The sequence below is a fragment of the Myotis nattereri genome (genome assembly GCF_964212035.1).
Source record: "Myotis nattereri genome assembly, chromosome: 5".
NCBI lineage: Eukaryota > Metazoa > Chordata > Mammalia > Chiroptera > Vespertilionidae > Myotis > Myotis nattereri.
Window position 1 is genome coordinate 13,761,044 of NC_138080.1, and position 21,387 is coordinate 13,782,430.

Here is a 21,387-nt window from a genome sequence, read left to right on the forward strand (position 1 = left end):
CTACTACAGGCTTGGTGCATGAAATTCTTCCCTGAGGAAATTCGTCCCTCAGCCTGGCCTGTGCCCTCGGGGGATGTCCGACTGCTGGTTTGTGGAAGGCGACCAGCAGTGGTACTTGCCAGCCAGCCTTGCCCCTTGATCGCTGCTGCTGGTCACCTCCCTTTCAGGGGGCAGACACTCAGTGCAGGAGCTCCTGCATTGAGCGTATGCCCCCCGGTGGTCAGTGTGTATCATAGTGACCAGTTGTTCCACCAATCATTCCTCTGTTCGGTCAATTTGCATATTAGGGTTTTATTATTTTATCTGTGTCCTAAGTTCTGTAGTATAACTAAGGAAAAAGGGCGCCCAGGTGCCTTGGAATACTTTTGCTCTCTTATCCTACAGCAAATTAAAAGGCCTGGAAGGGGTGGGTGTGGGGTGGAGGAGGTCAATGGGAAAAAAAGGGGACATCTATAATACTTTCAACAATAAAGATAAATTTTAAAATAAGGTAGGGAAATATTTTTAGTTATGGTTACAATGTAAAAAGAAATGTACCCAGAAAAAATAGCTACTAAGAGAAACTAGAATTTCTTTATGCATTTTAAATTCCATGTCTAAAAATAGCATCTTATTGTAAAAATAAAATGAAAAATCCTGTACCTAGTGTCTTTGTGATACCTCCATAGACTGGCATTTGCCACACAAGGATTCTCTCATTAGGAATTGGTTCCAGAACTGGCACCGTTGTGACGGGGGAATTTTGGACTAAAGCTTCTCTTATAAGAAGAAGGACATGATCACAATGTACTTATGAGATCAAGATGGGTTCCTTAACAACTGCTCCCCTATCAACCCCTCTGTTCAATCCTGTCGCTCTTAATGGGGTTCTAGGAAGGGGATGTCACACTTCTGCTTTGTACGTCTGGCTGGTTTTTCTGACCTGAAGTGAATAAAACATTGTTTGCTAATTTTTTTAACCTGACACCTCACACTTTATCTTGTTGAAAATCCCTGAGCTTTCTAGCTTGTGGTTAGTACACACAACTCAATTTTCACAAATATAGATACCTTATCATTTTTATATTTATTTAGTCATTTTAATGGGAAACTGTATAGGTAAATATTTGGGCTTGAGATATTGGTCTTTATTAAGTTGTTTTTTTTTAACTCTAATCTTTTTTTATATTCTGAATTTTGTTTTCTAATTCAGTTCTCTATTACGTTACATGAATGATACTATAATCTTTGTGGGTTTTCGCATAGAGAAGGGAAGCCATACCACAGAAAGTACTCAATTTCAAAAGAGCTGATTTAAAAAAATAAATGTTTATATGCATTCCATATATGCTTGTGTTTATAAACCTGGATGAGTTGGCTGTTGTTGTTAGTATGCATTCTTACGTTTTATCTTGCAATAATAAGCCCTTTCTAATCTGGCCTCATTCTACCTGTTCAATTTAATTTTATTCCAGTTCATCCAAAGCTGCAGCCACACTGAAATTATCAGTTATCTGAACATGCCGTATACATCATGTAGGTATCTATTCATAAAAAGTCTTTGCTCATTTTCTGTGTGTTGAAAAATGTTGTTCAAGTCAAAGCTGAAACGTCACTCATTGTAAGATGTCATTCCATGTTCTATAAGTAAACTTGGTCCTTTGGACTCAGATGTACATTGGTCACACCACTTTGAAAGCCCTTGTGTTGGGTTGTAATGATATATTTCATTTAACCTATGAAATTCTCAAGAATGCTCATCTTTGCATCCTCTGTGTCCAGCACAGTCACTGGTACCAGAGTATGTGCCCAGTAAATATGGGCCAATGAATAAAATAAATGAAAACTGTATGGCTGCTTCAGAGCCAAATTAACTTAAAAATTATGTCTATAATTTTATTCCATGTCTTCTCTAAGACACTAATTAAGCAAATTTATAATATTTACATATCATTTCGTACATTAAAGCTGAAATAAAATGAATATTTGTGAAAATGTCATTGCTACTCTGCTCAATACAAAAATTACCAATTTTTTTTTCCTGCTTTCTCTTATATAGGCCCTCTGGACCCAATCCTAGGATCCAAAGATGTTTTACAGTGGCTGAGCCAAGAAGGTTTAATCAAACAAAGAGTTTTTATCTTACCATTTCATCTCCGCATTTTGTTCCAGGAGCAACCAGGCCCAAGTCTCTAGGATTGTGGTATAAATAAAAGGTTTTGCAGTCAGTGGTGACATTCTTCTTTGGAACCTTCATATGATAGATCTTTTCTTCTCCAAGGAAAGATGAGTGCTGCCCTCCGGTGCAGTATATCTTTCCACATTTGATGTCTCTGGAGAAAAGGGACAGCATTCTCAGTCTTGGGACCAGAACAGAACTTCAGAGACTAGGTTTGCCCTGAAGTGGCCTGGCCACACTGTTTTCTAGGCCCGGGCTTGCCAGCGGGCTGCGGAAGAGCCAGGAGCAGGGTAGACTGTGGTGCAGTCCAGTCCTGACCCAGGGAACTGAGATGAATAGGCAAAGCTATAAATTGCTCATATTTCTCTCTGATATCTTTGTGGTTCTCACAAATCTATATTAGCTTAAGCTTACAGAAGAATATTTTTATTAGTAATTTGAGTTAGCGTAACTTGAATCAGGATGCTAAGATTTCTTTCTTATTCTCTCTTGCATAGAGCGCGTTAGTTGATTCCTATAATAAACCAGTGAGGTGTGATTATTATAATCTCTGTTTTGAGGATTAGGAAGTAATTGGAAGTAAGGAAAGTTCAATGACTGCCTATTTTCACCTACTGTTGTTTTCAGGTCAAATCCTGTTCCATGGCATGTAAAGCCCTGCTAAGTATCAGCAACAAACACAGACACAGCTCATGCTTTTAAAAATCAGATCTAACTTCCAATTCTTCCATTTCTCTTCCAACCTCAACTTCTACCTTTCTTAATATGGCTTCACTCTTTCCTCCTCTCTTCCTCTTTTAACCTTTTCTACTTATTTTCTTCTTCCTCCTATTTTCTCCTTTCTCTTTTTTATTCCTCCCTTTTCCTCTGAAGAACATAACATCTTTCCTATCTTTCCTCCTTATAGTCTGTGACCTTCAGCAAATGAATACAGTACATAAATGCCAGCTGACACTGTCAGGGATGCGTGCTCTCTCCCTTTCCACTTCCGTTGTCCCATCACCTCAGCAAAAAGAAGTTAACAGCTGACAGAACAAGAGCCGCTCTGATCTGGCAAAACATTCTTGGAGGGCACTAATTTTTCTTCACAAGGCACTTACTTGTCTTCACAGGGAATTAATTTGCTTTTCTTGCTTTTGCAATATCCGAATTTATCTCCCTTTTTATTCATGATGTAGCAGATATCAGGACTTCCTTTTGCTTCTGGGATACAAAATGATATAATAAAAGTAAAACAATGAAAGCATGAATATTATTTATTATAAAATACTTTATTTTTTTCTGATGTAATTGAAATTTCAATATTATGTAATGGTGAAGCAGAATGGAATAAATAGCTAATTTAAAAATTATTCTATTCCCTCAGATGATATGTAATATGGGTATATAAAAGTAATAAACATACCTTAATCCACCTACTGAGATAGTCAATTAATATTAGAGGCAATGTCAATTAATATTAAAGGTAATATGTGAAGAGGTGCTAGGAAATATCTTTAAGAAATTACACACATGGCATTATTTTGAACAATAACAGAGAAATAACAGCTATTAGCATTATCAGTCACCCACAGTAACTGTCTCTCACCATGATCAAATAATTCGGAGCACTGGTCGTCCCGGGTGGGACATCTCCCCAGGAAGCAGTAGCCTTTTGCATTCTTGCAAGGAGTTCCATTGGCTTGGAATTGGTCCTGTGGACACGCAGAGGAGTGGCCCGTACACGCTTCAGGAAAATCACATTCATCTTTTGCTGGTCTGCATAAGGACCCTGCTTTTTTCATCTGTTGAAGAAAACCAAACAGATTAAATCTTGGGCAAATCTATATAGGTAAGGTTCAATAAATAGGAGGAAGATTGACCCATTTAATTTATCTCAAAAAGTTTTTAGGACTGAATCATACCTTCCTTTTCCATTCCACTGAGAATTATCATCATTTGTGAATGCTTTGGCTTTTATTCATTTAAGCAATGCCAAGATGGTGTTTTTGAGATTTGGTATTAGGACAGCATTGGGCAGAGTTGGGATGGACATAAATTGAGAAATGAATAAATGTTCTGTTCATCTTGTCTTCTTCAATCCTTGCTCCAGCACTTCTCCCCTCCCCCAACCACCACCACTACCACCACATACACACACACACACACACGCACACACACACACACGCACACACACACACACACACACACACACACACACCTGGAAGCCCCTGCCTAACACGAGGAATCTCCATTCCCAAGAGTCAGATTTCTCCCATGAAGTAGAACCATCCCCTGACTTCACTGGAGGGCACTGCATGGATGTATTCCCTCATTCAGCCATTCAGTCTGCATTGAATTGTGCTGAGTCTGAAACTATTTCAAGATGAGTAAGACATGCTTCCCTTTCCCTTGTGATTTCACAATCTAGTGGGGTAAAAGAAATGTCAATAAATGCTTGCACAGAGCCATTGGGATTTCTGGTCATCTTGCCTAGAAACATATCTCCAATTCCAGCATAACCCTTTCCCCTATTTGTTCACTCTTGTTGGGATGCCAATCCACACCACCACCCCAACCTGAGGTTGAATAGTTTGGTAATGATTTAAAAGAAGCAAGAGTAATGTCAGCCATGTAACTCCATTTCTGAAACACCAAGCAATGCATACCCACTTCTCCACTTCCCAGACCAAAACACTGCCCAGTACCTAGAAGTCAGAGCATCTCAGAAGAGGTGCTGTTGTGTACAAGCAACCCGAGCCCGAGCCTGGGATTCCTGGCAAAGGATTTTAGTGCTCAGACAGCACGTTGGTCCTTTGTTCACATAATCAACTACAGACAGAGAAATCTGGAGCTAGCAACGGATCTTACTTGACAAGATTCACAGCATTCTCCTTCTGCACAAGTAAATCCTGGCTTCAACAGACACTTGTTGGCATCACAGCAAGGATTAGTGCACTCCTGGCAAAAATTAAAAATCAGAAATTGGATTGCAGTTTGGCTCCTGTTTGAAGAGTTAATCAGCTGTGCTTCTGAGAAATTTAGCATCACTTGTGTTTCAGAGTTAAATACAAATGCATGGTCCTTAGCTACGACAGCTATACAAGGTGGGGCAGAAGTAGGTTTACAGTTATTCGTATGGAAAATAATACAACAATAAATAAGAATACAATAATGAACGCTGTAAACCTACTTTTGCTAAGCCGTTATAAAGACTACTGCTTGCCATTGGTGTTGGGGACTTTTACTTTGTTTCCTTCCCACCTGGTTGCTCAGTATCCCAAAGTTCATGACCTCCCATTCTCCTGCTGACCACTCTCTGGGAGGGTCTCGCTGCTTCTCTATTCTAAAGGTCTGATGTGAGATAACACAACTTCTGAAGATCTGATTTCACATTTTCCTTAAGAATCCAAGTATTTCAGGCTGACATTTACTTTTTAATGCATAATTAAATAATAACAGCAAGTTGGGCACATAGGCTCTATCTGCTCATAATTTAAACTGCAAACAGAACTGTCTGCATCTGGTCATGTGAGTTACTTCATATGTGAGGGTGAAACTGTAAACCATTACAAAGAAGCTGCATGGGCAAAGGCTTCAATTTCAAAGTTAAAGCCTCTGTACATTTCATGAAAGACATTTGAAGACTTGATGTTTTGTAACCTATGGATGTTTTGTAACCTTGATGTTTTGTTCCCACTCTGATTGTGGAGTCCCTTAATTTCCATCCTACTAGACTTTTTTTAAAAAAATTAAATTTATTGGAGTGACATTGGTCAACATATCATATAGGTTTCAGGTGTGGGTTTCTTACTTTTTGGAGTTGTGTCACGTCTCCAATGCACATACTCAGAATGAGGTCTTTGGACCTGCAGCATCAGTATAATCTTTCAAGTTGGTAGGAATGAAATATCTCAGCCCACTCCAGACCAATTGAATAAAAAAAAACCACATTTTATCAACATCTCCAGCTGATGCATCTGTACTTGGTAATTTGAGAAGAAATTGTCTAATACAATTTCTTGAAATAAATAACTCTATGTTGAAGAAAAGCTGATGAAGAGTTACTTTAAAATTTGCCTCAAAGGATTATTCTAAATATTTCAGGGACTAAGACTGCAATATATATATATGAAAGGTTAGAAGTTTCCTGCTCAATTATAAGACAGTTGTTTTTTTTTTAAATAACATGAGCTGTCACACTAGGCTATAGCTAACCTCATAATTTCCAGAGTAAAAGAGGATTGACTGTGAAGGATTTTGTAGAGTGAATTCCTACTGTTCATGAGAGACCAGAGAATGACACAAATGAGCTCTACTTACAAGAAGAGCCAATCTATAATAATAAAAGGGTAATATGCTAATTATACTGGACATCATTCTGGATGTCATCCCGGACATTCTTCCAGACCAAGCTGGGGCTGAAGAGAAGCCCAGGTCCCGGGTGCCAGAGAGAAGCAGGTGCCGGCATCCAGGGGAAGGAAGGCCTACTCTTGCACGAATTTTGTGCATCAGGCCTCTAGTTAATATATAAAGCAGTGACTGTGATGGAGTTGACTTCCAGCAAGATCATTATACACTATTTATTACTCAGTAGGAAGCCTTTGATAAGGCTGCACCAACAGCCTGTTTCCAAATGACAAAAAAGAAGCATGGTCTTTAAAGTTTTACGAGGAATTTCATGGTTGATTAATGGCTACATCCCTGCCTAGGTTCTAGCTGAGCACAAACTTTGTACTTTAAAGACGTGCCCTGGCCAGTTTGCCTCAGTGGATAGAGAGTCGGCCTGTGGACTGAAGGGTCCCGGGTTTGATCTCAATCAAGGGCACATGCCCAAGTTGTGGGCTCCATCCCCAATGGGGGGCATGCAAGAGGCAGCTGATCAATGATTCTCTCTCATCATTGGTGTTTCTATCTCTCTCTCCCTCTCCCTTCCTCTCTGAAATTAATAAGAATATATTAAAAAGAAGAAAAAAGACAGCATCTTTTGCAAATACCTGAGCAGGGCCACAATCACATTCTTCTCCCTCATCCAAGTTCTTGTTTCCACAAGATGGAGAATCATTTGAGTTATCAGTAAATGGAACATTAAACATGCATGCTGGATTATAATCATTCAGGAATTTCTCATACTGTATTCTGTTGCATTTACTGAATTTTAGTGCAGGAATGCTAGAGATAAGTTAAAAGTAAACATTAATTATATCATTGCATACTGGTAGAATAACTGTGAAAATTTTATAAATAATTTAGAAATAAAAAATAAATAGTAAACTCTAAAAGTCTATTTATTTTTCTTACTCTTGCCTTTCTGTTACAGCAGAGTGACTGAGCTCTTCATTATATAAAATGTCTTATTGAAACACAGCCAACATATGCTATTATGGTGAAAATGCGTTGACTTCATCAGCACCAGAAAATCCTTCATGAACCTTGGTTTAGGCTGATAGTCCTTGCTTGCTGCTCCCATATCACTTTTTACTTTTTCTTGAACTAATCGATATACTTGGTTATCATCCATGTAAGACCACAGGCTTCTCAGTGCAAAGACTGAATCATGTTCAATTTTTTGTTTTTTTAAAGAAAAGCACCTGTTGCCCTAGCCTGCTTGGCTCAGTAGATAGAGTGTTGGCCCTTGGACTGAAGGGTCCCAGGTTTGATTCCTGTCAAGGGCACACACCTCAGTTGCAGGCTTGATTCCTGGCCCTGGTCAGGGGACATGGGGGAGGCAACCAATCAGTGTGTCTCTCTCATATCAATGTTTCTTCCTTTCCTTCTCTCCCCTTCCTTTCCACTCTCTCTAAAAAAATCAATGGGAAAATATCCTCACGTGAGCATTAACAAAAAAATGAAAAATAGAAAAAGAAAGGCACTAGTTACTACAGTGGCTGGAACAGAATAGTTGTCTATAAATATTTGTTGAAACAAACTATTCGTTTAATAATATGTAACACATCCTCGGAATGGGATATAGTTTTAGAAAACTGAAATTGATCTCCCTCCTATTTTCTTTTTCTTTTGACTCCTTTCCATCCTTATTGACACATAGATCAAATAGAGATGGACGTTTAGAGTCCTGAATACATTAGATGATTAGATTAGGATGGTGGGACCCTGAAAATAAATGACTAATTATGTGGATAACCATATAAAATTAGATATCAGTAATTAATTCTTCCTCTATGCTAGTCACTATGCTTCGGTCTTTTAGCTATTTTCCTCCATTTAATCAATATATAGAAGTACTGGCTACCATCAAGTAATATTTTTTCTACTTTATACAATGCACCACATGCGCCTACTGTGAAAGAGTTCAGAGATGTGCAAAGCTTGGGGCCTGACTGCAGCTAATTCAATGCTGGGAGCAAGCTGGACATCCTCTCATTCTCTCTCTAGGGAGTGTCTTGTATGTGTCTGGGACTTTTCTAGACAGTGGTTCTATAACAATGAACAAAGAAAAACAAAACAAAACAAAAACCCCTGACCTCATGATACGTGTATTCTAATGGAGGAGGAAAATAACTAAAGATGTAAAAGATAGACTATATTAGATAGCGGTTAATCCTAAAGGGGGGATTAAAGCAAAGGGTGAGGGTGTGCACTCTGTTAGAGTGTATCTGTGAGGGGACCGGATTGAAAAACTGGATCAGGTAGCTACGAAGGCTTTGCTGAGAAAGACGTTTCAGTAATGATGATAAACCAAGGCATGCGGAGTGTGTCCCGCTCCTGAGCAGCTGGGTAGAGTGACTAATTGATTGTCATATACTTTTGCAATGTGCTCAGATGGAGTTCTAGAATTTCTCTTATTTATATCACTAGGAGATACACTACCAATGAATATTATTTAGTTCCCTGAGGGAAGCACCTTACCGTAACTGCTTTTGTAATAGACCTTCTGGAGTATATTTAGGAAAAATTCTATATAATCACAATATACCCCTACAATGTGGAATTTTAATCAAAAGTCACTCTCAAAATATTTAAATGTGTTCTCTATATCATTTGAGCCTTACCTTCCACCTTTATCCATCACACATGTTCCCAGAGTGCAGGTACATGGGTAATCGTCGTGCTGCAGCCCAAGGTTATGCCCCAGCTGATGGGCCATTCGGCTTGCAATCACATTAAGGTCAGGTAAAAGGTCCTGATGCCAGAAGAAGATGTCATTAGACATTTCTACAAGACAGCACACTATAGGAAATAGTGCTTTGCACTAATGGTTGAAACCTGTTTTCTAGCTTCTGGTTAACTGATACTTATTTGAGAGGCCATGGATTTACTCCCTCTTCTGCCCCTCAGTTTCTTTAATTTTATAATGAGGTTGGACAAATGATGTTTTGAGTGGCTCTAAATCTACCATTTTGAAATTCTTTTTTTGTGGTATAATAATGGTCATTGTTGGAGTTATACAGACACATTCTTACAAATAGCTAAAAATTATTAACTAATGCTCAATTAAATAAACATTACTACCATCCATATACCAGATAATCAAAGGGTAAAAATAAAAATATGTGTGGTTCATGTTTTCAATGTGCAGTCTCACATTGCACAAAATTGTTATGCAATCATGAGAATGGAGTTTCTACTTGAAGAAAACCAGAAGGGTCAGTGCTGCAAAATCCAACACAAAATTGATTGTTACCTGTTTGTAGTTCTATTTAACATTTTAATCTTTATATTATTTTCAAAAATATGAATTTCCAAAGGGGATGGAATATCAGATTACTGTAAAAGTAAAATACCACAAATTTGGTAATTTCATCTTGCTCACTTAAGTTTAAAATATGCTCTAGGTTATAATATCATAATTTAAGTGGTGACTGCCTATTAATGATTAGGTTGACTCTTTATGCAACATTTATGATATTAAAATTCGATGATTCCATGGGCAAACACATAATCATACAAAGAATCATACAATAAATAGTTCATGAATTCATTTTAATAAGTTCTAGCTTTTAATTTCAACATCGTAACAAGACTGGGCTGAGCATTGCAATCATTAGGTAGGCACTAAAAAAAGTAATCCAAGTCTTAATGTTTTCAAATATTTCTTTAATACAGTTACTTGGACAGTACTTACTAGAAGCTCAGTGACTTGGGAAAGAATCAGATAAACAAGGGTCAGAGTCAGCAGTGTGAAGGTCTTATGCTTTTGGAAAAGAAATTGCAAGTCTGCCTTGATGTGATATTTTATATGACCTATGCAATTTCTTTTCAGCACAAGAACAATTATTCTCACTTGCTAAATCAGTCGAATTTAATGGACTTTACATGTCCTGTACACACTCTATTTAATATGCAAAAGAACTTCTTAAATCTTTGCATGTTAATTTGTATATGATGTTATCTTAAACTGTAACACTGCTTTACCTTTATTATTCATCTATAGTTTTTTTATAAAACATTTCCTTTCTCATTTAATAAAAGCAACATGGAAGTTTGATCATGACATATGTTGGTGGGGATATATGAAGGAATGCATACCTGGTCCCTTTCACTAGGACAAGAATATTACAGAAGTTTAATTCAAACTTTTTATTAAGTAGTATAACATAAATAAACACAGCCCACCTTGACGACACTGCAGGAATAATAGGGCAGGCACATACCCCCTGGATAAGAAATTCCTTGTGCATGGGTATAAAGCCACTTCCCACTATAAACAAAATGAAAATACACTCTTCAATATGAGATAGTAGTTTAGTTAATACATGCATTGAACCACAGTGAACTCCCACAATGCTAGTGCCTTTGCACATGAAAGTGTCTTTTCTTTTTCCTGGAGTTAAGGATGACTTCAGTTGATATTAAGCTCATTTTAAAACGGTGGCATATTAGATGCATTGAAAAGTCAATGCAATATTTAGTTGAAATCATATGAAAGTACTTTCTTAAAAATAACAATAGTACAGACCCATTTTACTTGACTTCAGTTTACCCTGCATCCAGCTCTGGATAAAATAACTTTAAAAAAAATTAAAATGTTTAGAGCCTGGCCAGTGTGGCTCAGTGGTTGAGCATCACAGTTTGATGCCTGGTCAGGGCATATGCCCAGGGTGCAGGCTCAATCCCAGTGGAGTGTGCAGGAGGCAACCAATCAATGATTCTTTCTCATCATTGATGTTTCTATCTTTCTCTTCCTCCCTGAAATCAATAAAAATCTATATTTTCAAAAAGGTTCAGAGGTAAAAATGCAACATAGTGAATGGACTCAACACCATGATTAATTGGTTGTATTTGAAAAATTTTAAAAATGTCGAATCAGCCATAAAAAAATATAGATAATTTGATATCTATGATCAAAGATTTAGAAGAGTTGTCATGTGAAAACAGAACTATCCATAGATTAACTGAAAAGACAGATGTAGATGTGTATATCAAAAGAATCTAAATCTGGTATGCTTTCAAGAAAAACATTTAGAGTTGGAACACCTAAAGAGAGCTATCATGGGCTGGTAGGCCACTCCTAGAGTATAGTAGGGATTTAAACACAAGAAAGGTGGTCAGGCTGGATAACATCTTTTAATCTTTAACGTGTTCAGCCAAGAAGATGTACTCTGCCCAGCCAGCATTGCTCAGTGATTGAGATCCCATGAACCAGGAGGTCACTGTGTGATTCCCAGTCAAACACATGCTTGAGTTGCAGGCTTAATCCCCAGCAGAGGTTGTGCAGGAGGCAGCCAATCAATGATTCTCTTGCATCATTCATGTTTCTATGTCTCTCTCCCTCTCCTCCTTTCCCCTAGCTGAAATCAATAAAAAATATATATATAACATATACATATGTATGTATAATGTGTGTGTGTGTGTGTGTGTGTGTTTATATATGTACAAGAGACCCAGTGCACAAAATTTGAGCACTCTGTGTGGAGGGTCCCTCAGCCCAGCCTGCGCCCTCTCGCTATCCAGGAGCCCTCGGGAGATGTCCAACTGAAGGCTGTCAGTCGGACATCCTTAGCGCTGCCACAGAGGCTGGAGAGGCTCCTGCCACCAGTGCTGCGCTCATCAGCTATGAACCTGGCTTCTGGCTGAGCGGCGCTTCTGCTGTGGGAGCGCACTGACCACCAGGGGCAGCCCCTTCATTGAGCATCTTCCCCCTGGTGGTCAGTGTGCATCATAGCAACTGGTCGTTCTGCCATAGGGCTGAAACTGGATCTCTGACATCCCCTGACGGGTCCCAGATTGCCAGAGGGGTCAGGCCAGGCTAAGGGACCCCACCAGTGCACGATCCGGGCTGGGGAGGGATGTGGGAGGTTGGCCAGCAAGGGAGGGACTGTGGAAGGGCTCCAGGGCATGTCTGGCTCATCTCACTCAGTCCCAATCAGCTGGACCCCCACCAGCAAGCTAACCTACCAGTCGAAGCATCTGCCCCCTGGTGGTCAGTGCATGTCATAGCGACTGGTAGAACAGTAGACTGCCTGCCCCCTGGTGGTCAGTGCATATCATAGTGAGTGGCATATCGTTAGCATATTATGCTTTGATTGGTTGAATGGACAACCAGACGACCAGACACTTAGCATATTAGGCTTTTATTATATAGGATATGTATGTGTGTGTGTGTGTGTGTGTGTGTCTGTGTGTGTGTGTATAGATGTCCTCTATTTCTTTCTTTATGATTGAAATGTCCCTATGCCTACATTTTAAAGTCTCAGTATTGACTATAAATCTTGGAGGAATATGGAATTCTGGTCTTCCTAAACTCTGAATTTCTTGGGAGAACACCACCTGTGGAGATGAAGCACCTGAGAAAGCAGGATCCAGATTCTGATTTTGCTCATAAACACTTAAAACCAAGAGTCACACCAAGACAATGCCATATATAGTGCCTCATCTCTTCTAGATCTATGTGAATAGAGAAGGGAAGATATATAAGAAACTGAACACCTGAGAAATCCCAAACATGGTGCCCAGTTAGACACTTAGTAGCACTCCCCATCACATCATTTCTCTATTTGTAGACATACTGTTAGGAGAGAAGTTACCTCTCAGAGACACTAATGGAAGTAAATGATTTTCCACTTATACCCATGTAAATATTTTTAAATTAATTGATTAATTATTTTTTAACACATGTCTAAGGATTGGGCAAAGGGGCTAATCTTGCCACTACAGAAGTTGTGATGATGTTTTACTTCACTACTCATAATTTTGAATTATACTAGTTCATGAATATGCAAGCCCAAGCCAGGTACACATTTCCCCTGGAAATATGTTCTATGGGCCATCCCAGTGTGGAAATCAGAAATGATATTACACTAGAGGTGTGGCTCACTCTCATTATTCTGACAAAGGGATGGAGCTAACCTCTGACTAGAGGCTTTGGAAGCTTCACAGTTCTGAGGTCAGACTGAAAGTTAACATGTAGATAATGGTCAAAACCACATTGGCAGGCTGTTTTTGCAAACTTTAGGAGAAACACTGCTATTATAGGTAGATGAAGTAGGTAAAGTGGGTACCCATATCTTAGAGCAGCTTTAAGGGAATCAGAAGAGATGCTAAAAGACTCCAATGCTCCAAACTTGTTCTTCCATAAATTAACATTCTTTATGATAACAGGGTATGTGAAACACAAGGTTGAAGTCAGTTCAGCTTCACAATTATTTACCATTTCTCTACAGGCTGAGTAGTGTGATTAGGTATTTTGAATAACAGAAATGATTGTAAAATGGCCCCATTTTTAAGAATTAATGACCTTAGTATTCCAGATAAATTCAGACTTTTCCTTAGGAATATTAGAGCTAGGGCAGTTTTAATTTATCACATCAGTTTTCTGTCATTTTGAATAGTAGAGAAGATACTTTTAAAACACTAGTCACTGGATGAGCACACATTGATGAGGGGAAATGTTCAGAGAATAAGGTGTTTTCCCAGAAAAAGTTGATTTTTAGGGCGTGTTAAAATAGTATGGTGTGGAAGGCTGAAGGAATGAGAGTTGAAAGCGGATAGGTAAAGTAAATGGATTCTGAAATTGCTTTACTTACCTAACAACATTTTTCAACCCTGCCGAGGAATATGAATGTATTAAATTTTTCCTTTCTAGTATTCATCACTATTAGGAAGGAAGTCCTTAAAAAGTTCATATGGAATTTTTCTATGTAGCTAGAAATTTCCTGTGTACTATCCAAAAATGTCAATTGCCTTAAAAATATTTTGTTTTTACTTGTTTTGTTTTCTTTTTTTTTTGTAAACCTCCTAAGGTATGCAAGGAAATAAAGCATTTACATACCTGAGTAACAAAACATGATCATAATTCTTCTTTTTTTTAAGCACTGCTTGTTGCCAAGCTGAAAAACGCGATAAAGTTGTTTCTATATTGGAATCGATTTTTATTTTATCTCCACTTGTCCACATCTCAAAGCCAACCAATGTAACATGAATGTCAAAAGTTTTATAAATCTGTTTAAAATAAAAATATTTTTTCACAAAGTCAAGTTGCATAAAGATCCTTTCCATTAGCATATTCTTTTACGTCAAAAAAGAGAAACTTTTGCAGTGAGTGCATGCCAGAGAGAACTCCTACACCTTGAAGTTCTCATCCATGTGCCCAGAACCAGCCTCCCAGGATCCCATGCTGACAGGGCTGCCATAGCAACACAGACCTGCCTTGTGACTGCTTCAACCCTGGAGCCAGAGACTGTTTTGCCGGTCCAATCTGGTGAGCCCAGGCAAGGGTCACAAGACCACAGTGTAAGTATCCAGCCAGAGGTTCCTAGGACACCACCCTACTGCAAGTACCAGGCCTCATAGGGAGTTTCACACTAGAGGAACTGTGCATGCAACCCCACTGACCCTGAAAATCTGAAGCAGACAAAGGAAGGATCAGATCTATGGGAGAAGGGGTTACAACTCATTGCAATAAAGGAGCGAGACTCAAGGCGGACCCAGCCTCCAAGCAAAAAAGTCCTGGGCCACTGAACCACTATGAGCTTCAACCTCTCAAAACCTCAGGTAGGGTGCCCAGGCCAGGAAGAAACAATAAAAATGGGGAGATAAAGAAACAATCCCCAAAGGAAAGAAAAGGAGAAATCACCAGAAAAGGAACTAAATAAAATAGAGGCAAGCAATATGACAGAGAAAGAATTCAGAGTAATTGTTATAAAGATGCTCAACTGTCTGGATAAGAAATTCACCAACATATGTGAAATCAAGAGGACATGAAGAATGATATAGTGGCAATAAAAAACACAATGGAAGGTATTAACAGTAGACTAGAAGAAGTGGAGGACTGAGTCAGTGAGTTAGAAGACAGGGTCGACAATAACACCCAAACTACACAGCAATTGGAAAAAAAATTAAAAAGCAGAAGGAGAGTTTAAGGGAGCTTTTGGACAACATAAAATGAAGAAACATATGCATAATAGGGGTGCCAGAAGAATAAGAAGAGGAGCGAGGATTAGAAAACCTATTTGAAGAAATAATGACAGAAAACTTCCCTGACTTGGGGAAGAAAAAGTCACACAAGCACAGAGAGTCCCAAACAAGATGAACAAAAAAGACCCACACCAAGACATGCCATAATTACAATGGCAAATGTTAACGACAAAGAAAGAACCTTAAGGGTTGCAAGAGAAGACAGAAAGTTACCTACAAGGGATCTCCCATTAAACTATCAAATGATTTTTCAACAAAAATACATCAAGGTAGAAGGGAATGGAATGAAGTATACTAAGTGATGCAAAGCAAGGGACTGAATCCAAGAATACTCTATCCAGCAAGGCTATCATTCAAAATTGATGGTTAAATCAGAAGCTTTGCAGGCAAAAAAAGGTTAAGAAAGTTTATCACTACCAAGCCAGCAATGCCAAAAATGCTAAACAGATTGTTGTAAGAGAAGAAATAGAAAGGGAAGAAGAAACACAGTCATAAAGAATAAAAATGACAACTAACAAGCAATTATCAATAATAGCCTTAAATGGAAATGGATTACAATCTCCAATCAAAGGACATAGAATTGTTGAATGGAAAAGAAAACATGACCTACATATATGCTATATATAAGAGACCCACCTCAGAACAAGGAACTCACACAGACTGAAAGTGAAGAGATGGAGAAGAATTTTTCAGGCAAATAGAAATGAAAAAAAAGGTTGGGTAGCAATACTTAAATATGACAAAATAGACCTCAAAGTGAAGGCTATTACAAGAGATAAGAGAGGCCACTCTCATAATACTAAATGGATTGATACAACAAGAAGATATAACTCTGATAAACATATATGCACCCAATACAGGAGCACCCAAATACAGAATGAATAAATAAATAAATAAATAAATAAATAAATAAATAAATAAATACTTCTGGAAGATATCAAGGAAGAGGTTGAGAACAGCACAATCTTTGTAGGGGCTTTAATACCCTATTTACATCACTGGATAAATCTTCTGGAAAAAAAATCAACAAAGAAACAGCAGATGGAATTAATTGACATCTTCAGAACATTTAACCTCAAAACTATAGAATATATACATTCTTCTCAAGTGCACACAGGACATTTTCAAATATAGACCACATATTAGGACACAGTCAAAGTCTCTTCAAAATTAAGAAGTTTGAAATCATACCAAGCATCTTCTCAGACCACAATAGAATAAAATTAGAAATCAACTACAATAAAAACAATCAAACACTTGGAAGCTAAATACCATGCTATTAAACAATAATTGGTTTACCAAAGAGATCAAATAAGAAATCAAAAACAACCTGGAATCAAATAACAATAAAAAACACAACAATCCAAAATTTATGGGACACAGTGAAAGCAGTTGTTAAAGGGAAGTTCATAGCACTACAGGCCCACTTCAAAAAGCAAGAAAAAATGCTAATAAATAATCTAACTCTACAACTTAAATAATTAAAAAGAGAGCAACAATAAAAGCCCAGAGTAAGTAGAGAAAAGGAAATAATAAAGATCAGAGTGGAAATAAATGACATAGAGACAAAAAAGAATCAATAGAACCAAGAGCTGAACCTTTGAAAGGATAAATAATATTGATAAACCTCTATCCAGGTTCACCAAGAAGCAAAGAGAGAGGACTCAAATAAACAAAATCAAAAATAAGAGAAGTGAAGTAACAACTGACCCCACAGAAATACAAAGGATTGTAAAAAAACAAACAAAAAACAAACAAACAAACAAACAAAAACTATGAACAGATCTATTCCAACAAAGTGAACAACCTAGACAAAATGGACACATTCCTAGAAAAATACAATCTTCCAAAGTTCAATCAAGGAGAATCAGAAAATCTGAATAGGTCAATAACTACTGAGGAAATTGAAGCAGTAATCAAAAAAATCCCATAAAACAAAAGGCCTGGTCTGGGCAGATTCACACGAGAGTTTTATCAAACATTCAAAGAAGAACTAAAACCTACCCTCTTTAGATTATTCCAAAAAATTCAAGAGGAAGGAACACTTCCAAGCTCTTTCTATGAACCCAGCATCACGCTAATCCCAAAACAAGATAAAGATGCTACAAAGAAAGAGAATTATAGGCCAATACCCCTGATGAACATAGATGCTAAAATCTTCAACAAAATATTAGCAAATTGCATCCAACAATACATTCAAAAGAACATACACCGTGACCAGGTGGGATTTACTAGTATTCTGGGGATGCAAGGCTGGTACAATATCTGTAATTAAATAAATGTGATACATCACATAAAAAAAATTGAAAGACAAAAACCACATGATCATATCAATTGATGCAGAAAAAGCATTTGACAAAATCCAACACCCTTTCTTTATAAAAACTCTCAGAAAAGTGGGAATAGAGGGCTCATACCTCAACATAATAAAAGCCCTATATGACAAACCTATAGCCAACATCATACTCAATGGGTAAAAACTAAAACCATTTCCTAAGAATAGGTACAAGACAGGGATGCCCACTTTCACCACTCCTGTTCAACATAGTACTGGAAGTGCTAGCCATAGTGATCAGACAAGAAGTAATAAAAGGCATCCAAATTATTAAAGAAGAATTAAAACTGTCCTTATTTGCGGATGACATGCTATTGTATGTAGAAAACCCTGAAGACTCCATCAAAAAACTACTTGATTTAATAAAGAAATTTGGCAACATAGAACAATACAACATTAACACACAAAAATCTGTCCTTTTTATACACCAATAATGAGAACTCATAGAGAGAGAAACTAAAAAAACAATCGCATTTACCACTGCAACAAAAAATTAAGATACCTAGAAATAAACTTAACTAAAAAGGTAAAAGACCTGTACTTGGAAAACTACAAGTCATTGAAAAAAGAGATAGAGAAATATATAAACAAATGGATGAATATACCATGTTCATTGATTGGTAGAATCAACATCATTAAAATGTCCATGCTACCGAAAGCAATCTATAGATTCAATGCAATCCCCATTAAAATACTAATGGCATATTTCACAGAACAAACTATCCAAAAATTTATATGCAATTAAAAAAGTCCCAGAATATCTGCAGCAATCCTGAGAAAGAACAACAAAGTTTCAGGAATCACAATACCAGGTTTCAAGTTGTACTACAAAGCTACTGTTCTCAAAACAGCCTGGTACTGGTGCAAGAACAGACAAATAGACCTATGGAACAGAACGGAGAACCTAGATATTGACCCAAGCCATTATGCTCAAATAATATTTGACAAAGGAGGCAAAGGATACAATAAAGTCAAGACAATAAATGGTGTTGGGAAAATTGGACAGATATATGCAAAAAAATGAAACTTGACCACCAACTTATACCATACATGAAAATAGATTCAAAATGTATAAAAGACTTAAACATAAGATGGGAAACCGTAAAAATTCATAGGCAGCAAAATATCATATATAGCTCGTAGCAATATGTTTACCGACACATCTCCTAGGATAATGGGAACTAAGGAGCAAATAAAAAATGGGACTACATTAAAATAAAAAGCTTCTGCACAGCAAAAGAAACCCTCAACAAAACAACAAGAAAGCACACTGAATGGGAGAACATATTTGCCAATGTGACATCTGATACGAGTTTAATCTCCAAAATTTACAGGGAACTCATTCAACCTAACAAAAGAAAGATAAACTGTCCAATCAAAAAATGGGCAAAGGACCTAAATAGACAATTCTCAAAAGCAGGACTACAGAAAGCCAAGAGACATATGAAAAAATGCCCAAAGAAACTAATCACCCAAGAGATGCAAATCAAAACAACAATGAGGTACCACCTCACACCAGTCAGAATAGCTATCATCAACAAATCAACAAATGACAAGTGCTGGCGATGATGTGGAGAAAAGGGAACTCTAGTACACTGCTGGTGGGATTGCAGACTGGTGCAGCCTCTGTGGAAAACAGTATGGAGTTCCTTCAAAAAATTAAAAATGGAACTCCCATTTGACCCAGTAATCCCACTTCTAGAAATATATTCCAAGAAAACAGAAACACCAATCAGAAAGGACATATGCATCCCTATGTTTATAGCAGTGCAATTTGCAATAGCTAAGATTTGGAAACAGCCTAAGTGCCCATCAGCAGATGGGTGGATTAAAAACTGTGGTACATCTACACAATGGAATACTATGCTGCTGTAAAAAAGAAAGAACTCTTACCATTTGCAATAGCATGGTGGACCTGGAGACCATTATGCTAAGTGAAATAAGCCAGTCAGAGTAGGATAAGTATCACATGATCTCAATCATTTGTGGAATATAATGAACAACATAAACTGATGAACAAAAATAGATCCAGAGATATAGAAGCATCGTCAACCCTCAGTGGGAAGGCAGGGGAGGGGGGTGGTGGGGGTGGGTGCAGTTGTGGGGGGAAGAGGTCAACCAAAGAACTTGTATGCATATAAGCATAACCAATGATCACAGATAATATGGGGGGGGGCAGGCTGGGAGGGGACAATAAGGACTAAAGGGGACATATGTAACACTTTCAACAATAAATAATTTTGAAAAAAAGTAATTTTGCTCTGCCCAGTGTGTTCAATGGTTAGATTATTGGCCTGTGAACCAAAGGGTGGTGGGTTCTAAACACTGTCAATGGCATGTACTTGGATTGCAGGTGTGATCTCTGGCCCTGGTCGTGGAGCATTCATAAGGCAACTAATTAATGTGTCTGTCTCTCTCACATTGATGTTTCCTTCTCTCTCTCTCTCTCTCTCTCTCTCTCTCTCTCTCTCTCTCTCTTCCATCCACTCTTTCTATTAAAAGAAATCAATGGAAAAAGTATCCTCAGGTAAGGATTAACAAGATAAAAAAAAGTAATTTGAATGCAGGAGGTCATAAACAAAAAGTACAGGCCTCAAACAAAACAGTTATATTGAAACCTAAGGTGGGGTGAATCACTCAGAATACTGGGTGAACTGCCATGGCCAACAAAGAAGCTAAATTAAAAACTTCTGAATAACCCTTGAGCTCAAAATGTTTTAGACTAAATAATTTAGCAAAAGTCTGAGATTACAATTGACCTGAAATATGAATTCACTGATAGTAGGCACATGATGGAATGAATGTTCTTTATTCATTTATTTCTTTTCAGAGTTAGCTCTGTGGCAGATTAGAAAGTTGACATTGGTTTTCAAAAACCAATAGTTAGCTGCTATCTTTGTTCTCCATGTTTGGTTTTTTGAACTACTTTGTTGTCTAAGAAATCTTATTGTGGATTGCTCAAAACAGGAAGAAACAGTTTCAGTCCATAAGTCTTCTTGCCGCTATTCCCATCTGCTTTTGTAAATTCCTAGTTGATAGATATTTGATGCCAGGACAAAAGAAGAGTTTAAGCAAATACTGAGGTGTGCAAAAGTAGGTCTACAGTTGTTTGTATGGAAAATAATACAATAATTAATAAATAATAATACAATAATAAACTCACATACTTACAACTATAAACCTACCTTGGCCAATCCCTGTATTACGAGAATTTTGAGACAAATAACTATGTTATATCAAAATTATCTTCCATACTAGCTGGGTTGAAAGAAAGAATAAATGATAAATTAGGAACACTGAGTTTACAACAATGGAGAGCCTACTCATATAATATGAACAGAGAATGTAATTGGTTATTCAAAATGTTTAAACAATATGTGAAGTTTAATGAACAAATTGAACTACCAAGCAAAATAGAGACAGATTCAGAGTTAGAGAGCAAGCAGACATTTCTAGTGGTGGTGGTCGGGGGAGGGGAGACAGGTTGTTGCAGGGAGGTGAAGGGATTGAGCAAAAAAGAAAAAAAAACACAAGAAAG

General features: G+C 37.6%; 1 protein-coding gene across 1 annotated transcript in view; it reads right to left on the reverse strand.

Moving 5' to 3' along the window:
• The window catches only part of ADAM7 (ADAM metallopeptidase domain 7), a gene marked incomplete at both ends in the record, with an annotated part of 59,661 nt that overhangs the window by 13,349 nt on the left and 24,925 nt on the right, over positions 1-21,387 (reverse strand). Inside the window, 8 exons of the mRNA XM_081091308.1 lie at positions 2,126-2,312; positions 3,259-3,361; positions 3,747-3,942; positions 5,009-5,098; positions 7,135-7,309; positions 9,151-9,281; positions 10,715-10,799; positions 14,370-14,539. Coding sequence (XP_080947434.1) covers positions 2,126-2,312; positions 3,259-3,361; positions 3,747-3,942; positions 5,009-5,098; positions 7,135-7,309; positions 9,151-9,281; positions 10,715-10,799; positions 14,370-14,539 — 1,137 coding nt within the window. The remainder of the gene's footprint in view (positions 1-2,125; positions 2,313-3,258; positions 3,362-3,746; positions 3,943-5,008; positions 5,099-7,134; positions 7,310-9,150; positions 9,282-10,714; positions 10,800-14,369; positions 14,540-21,387) is intronic.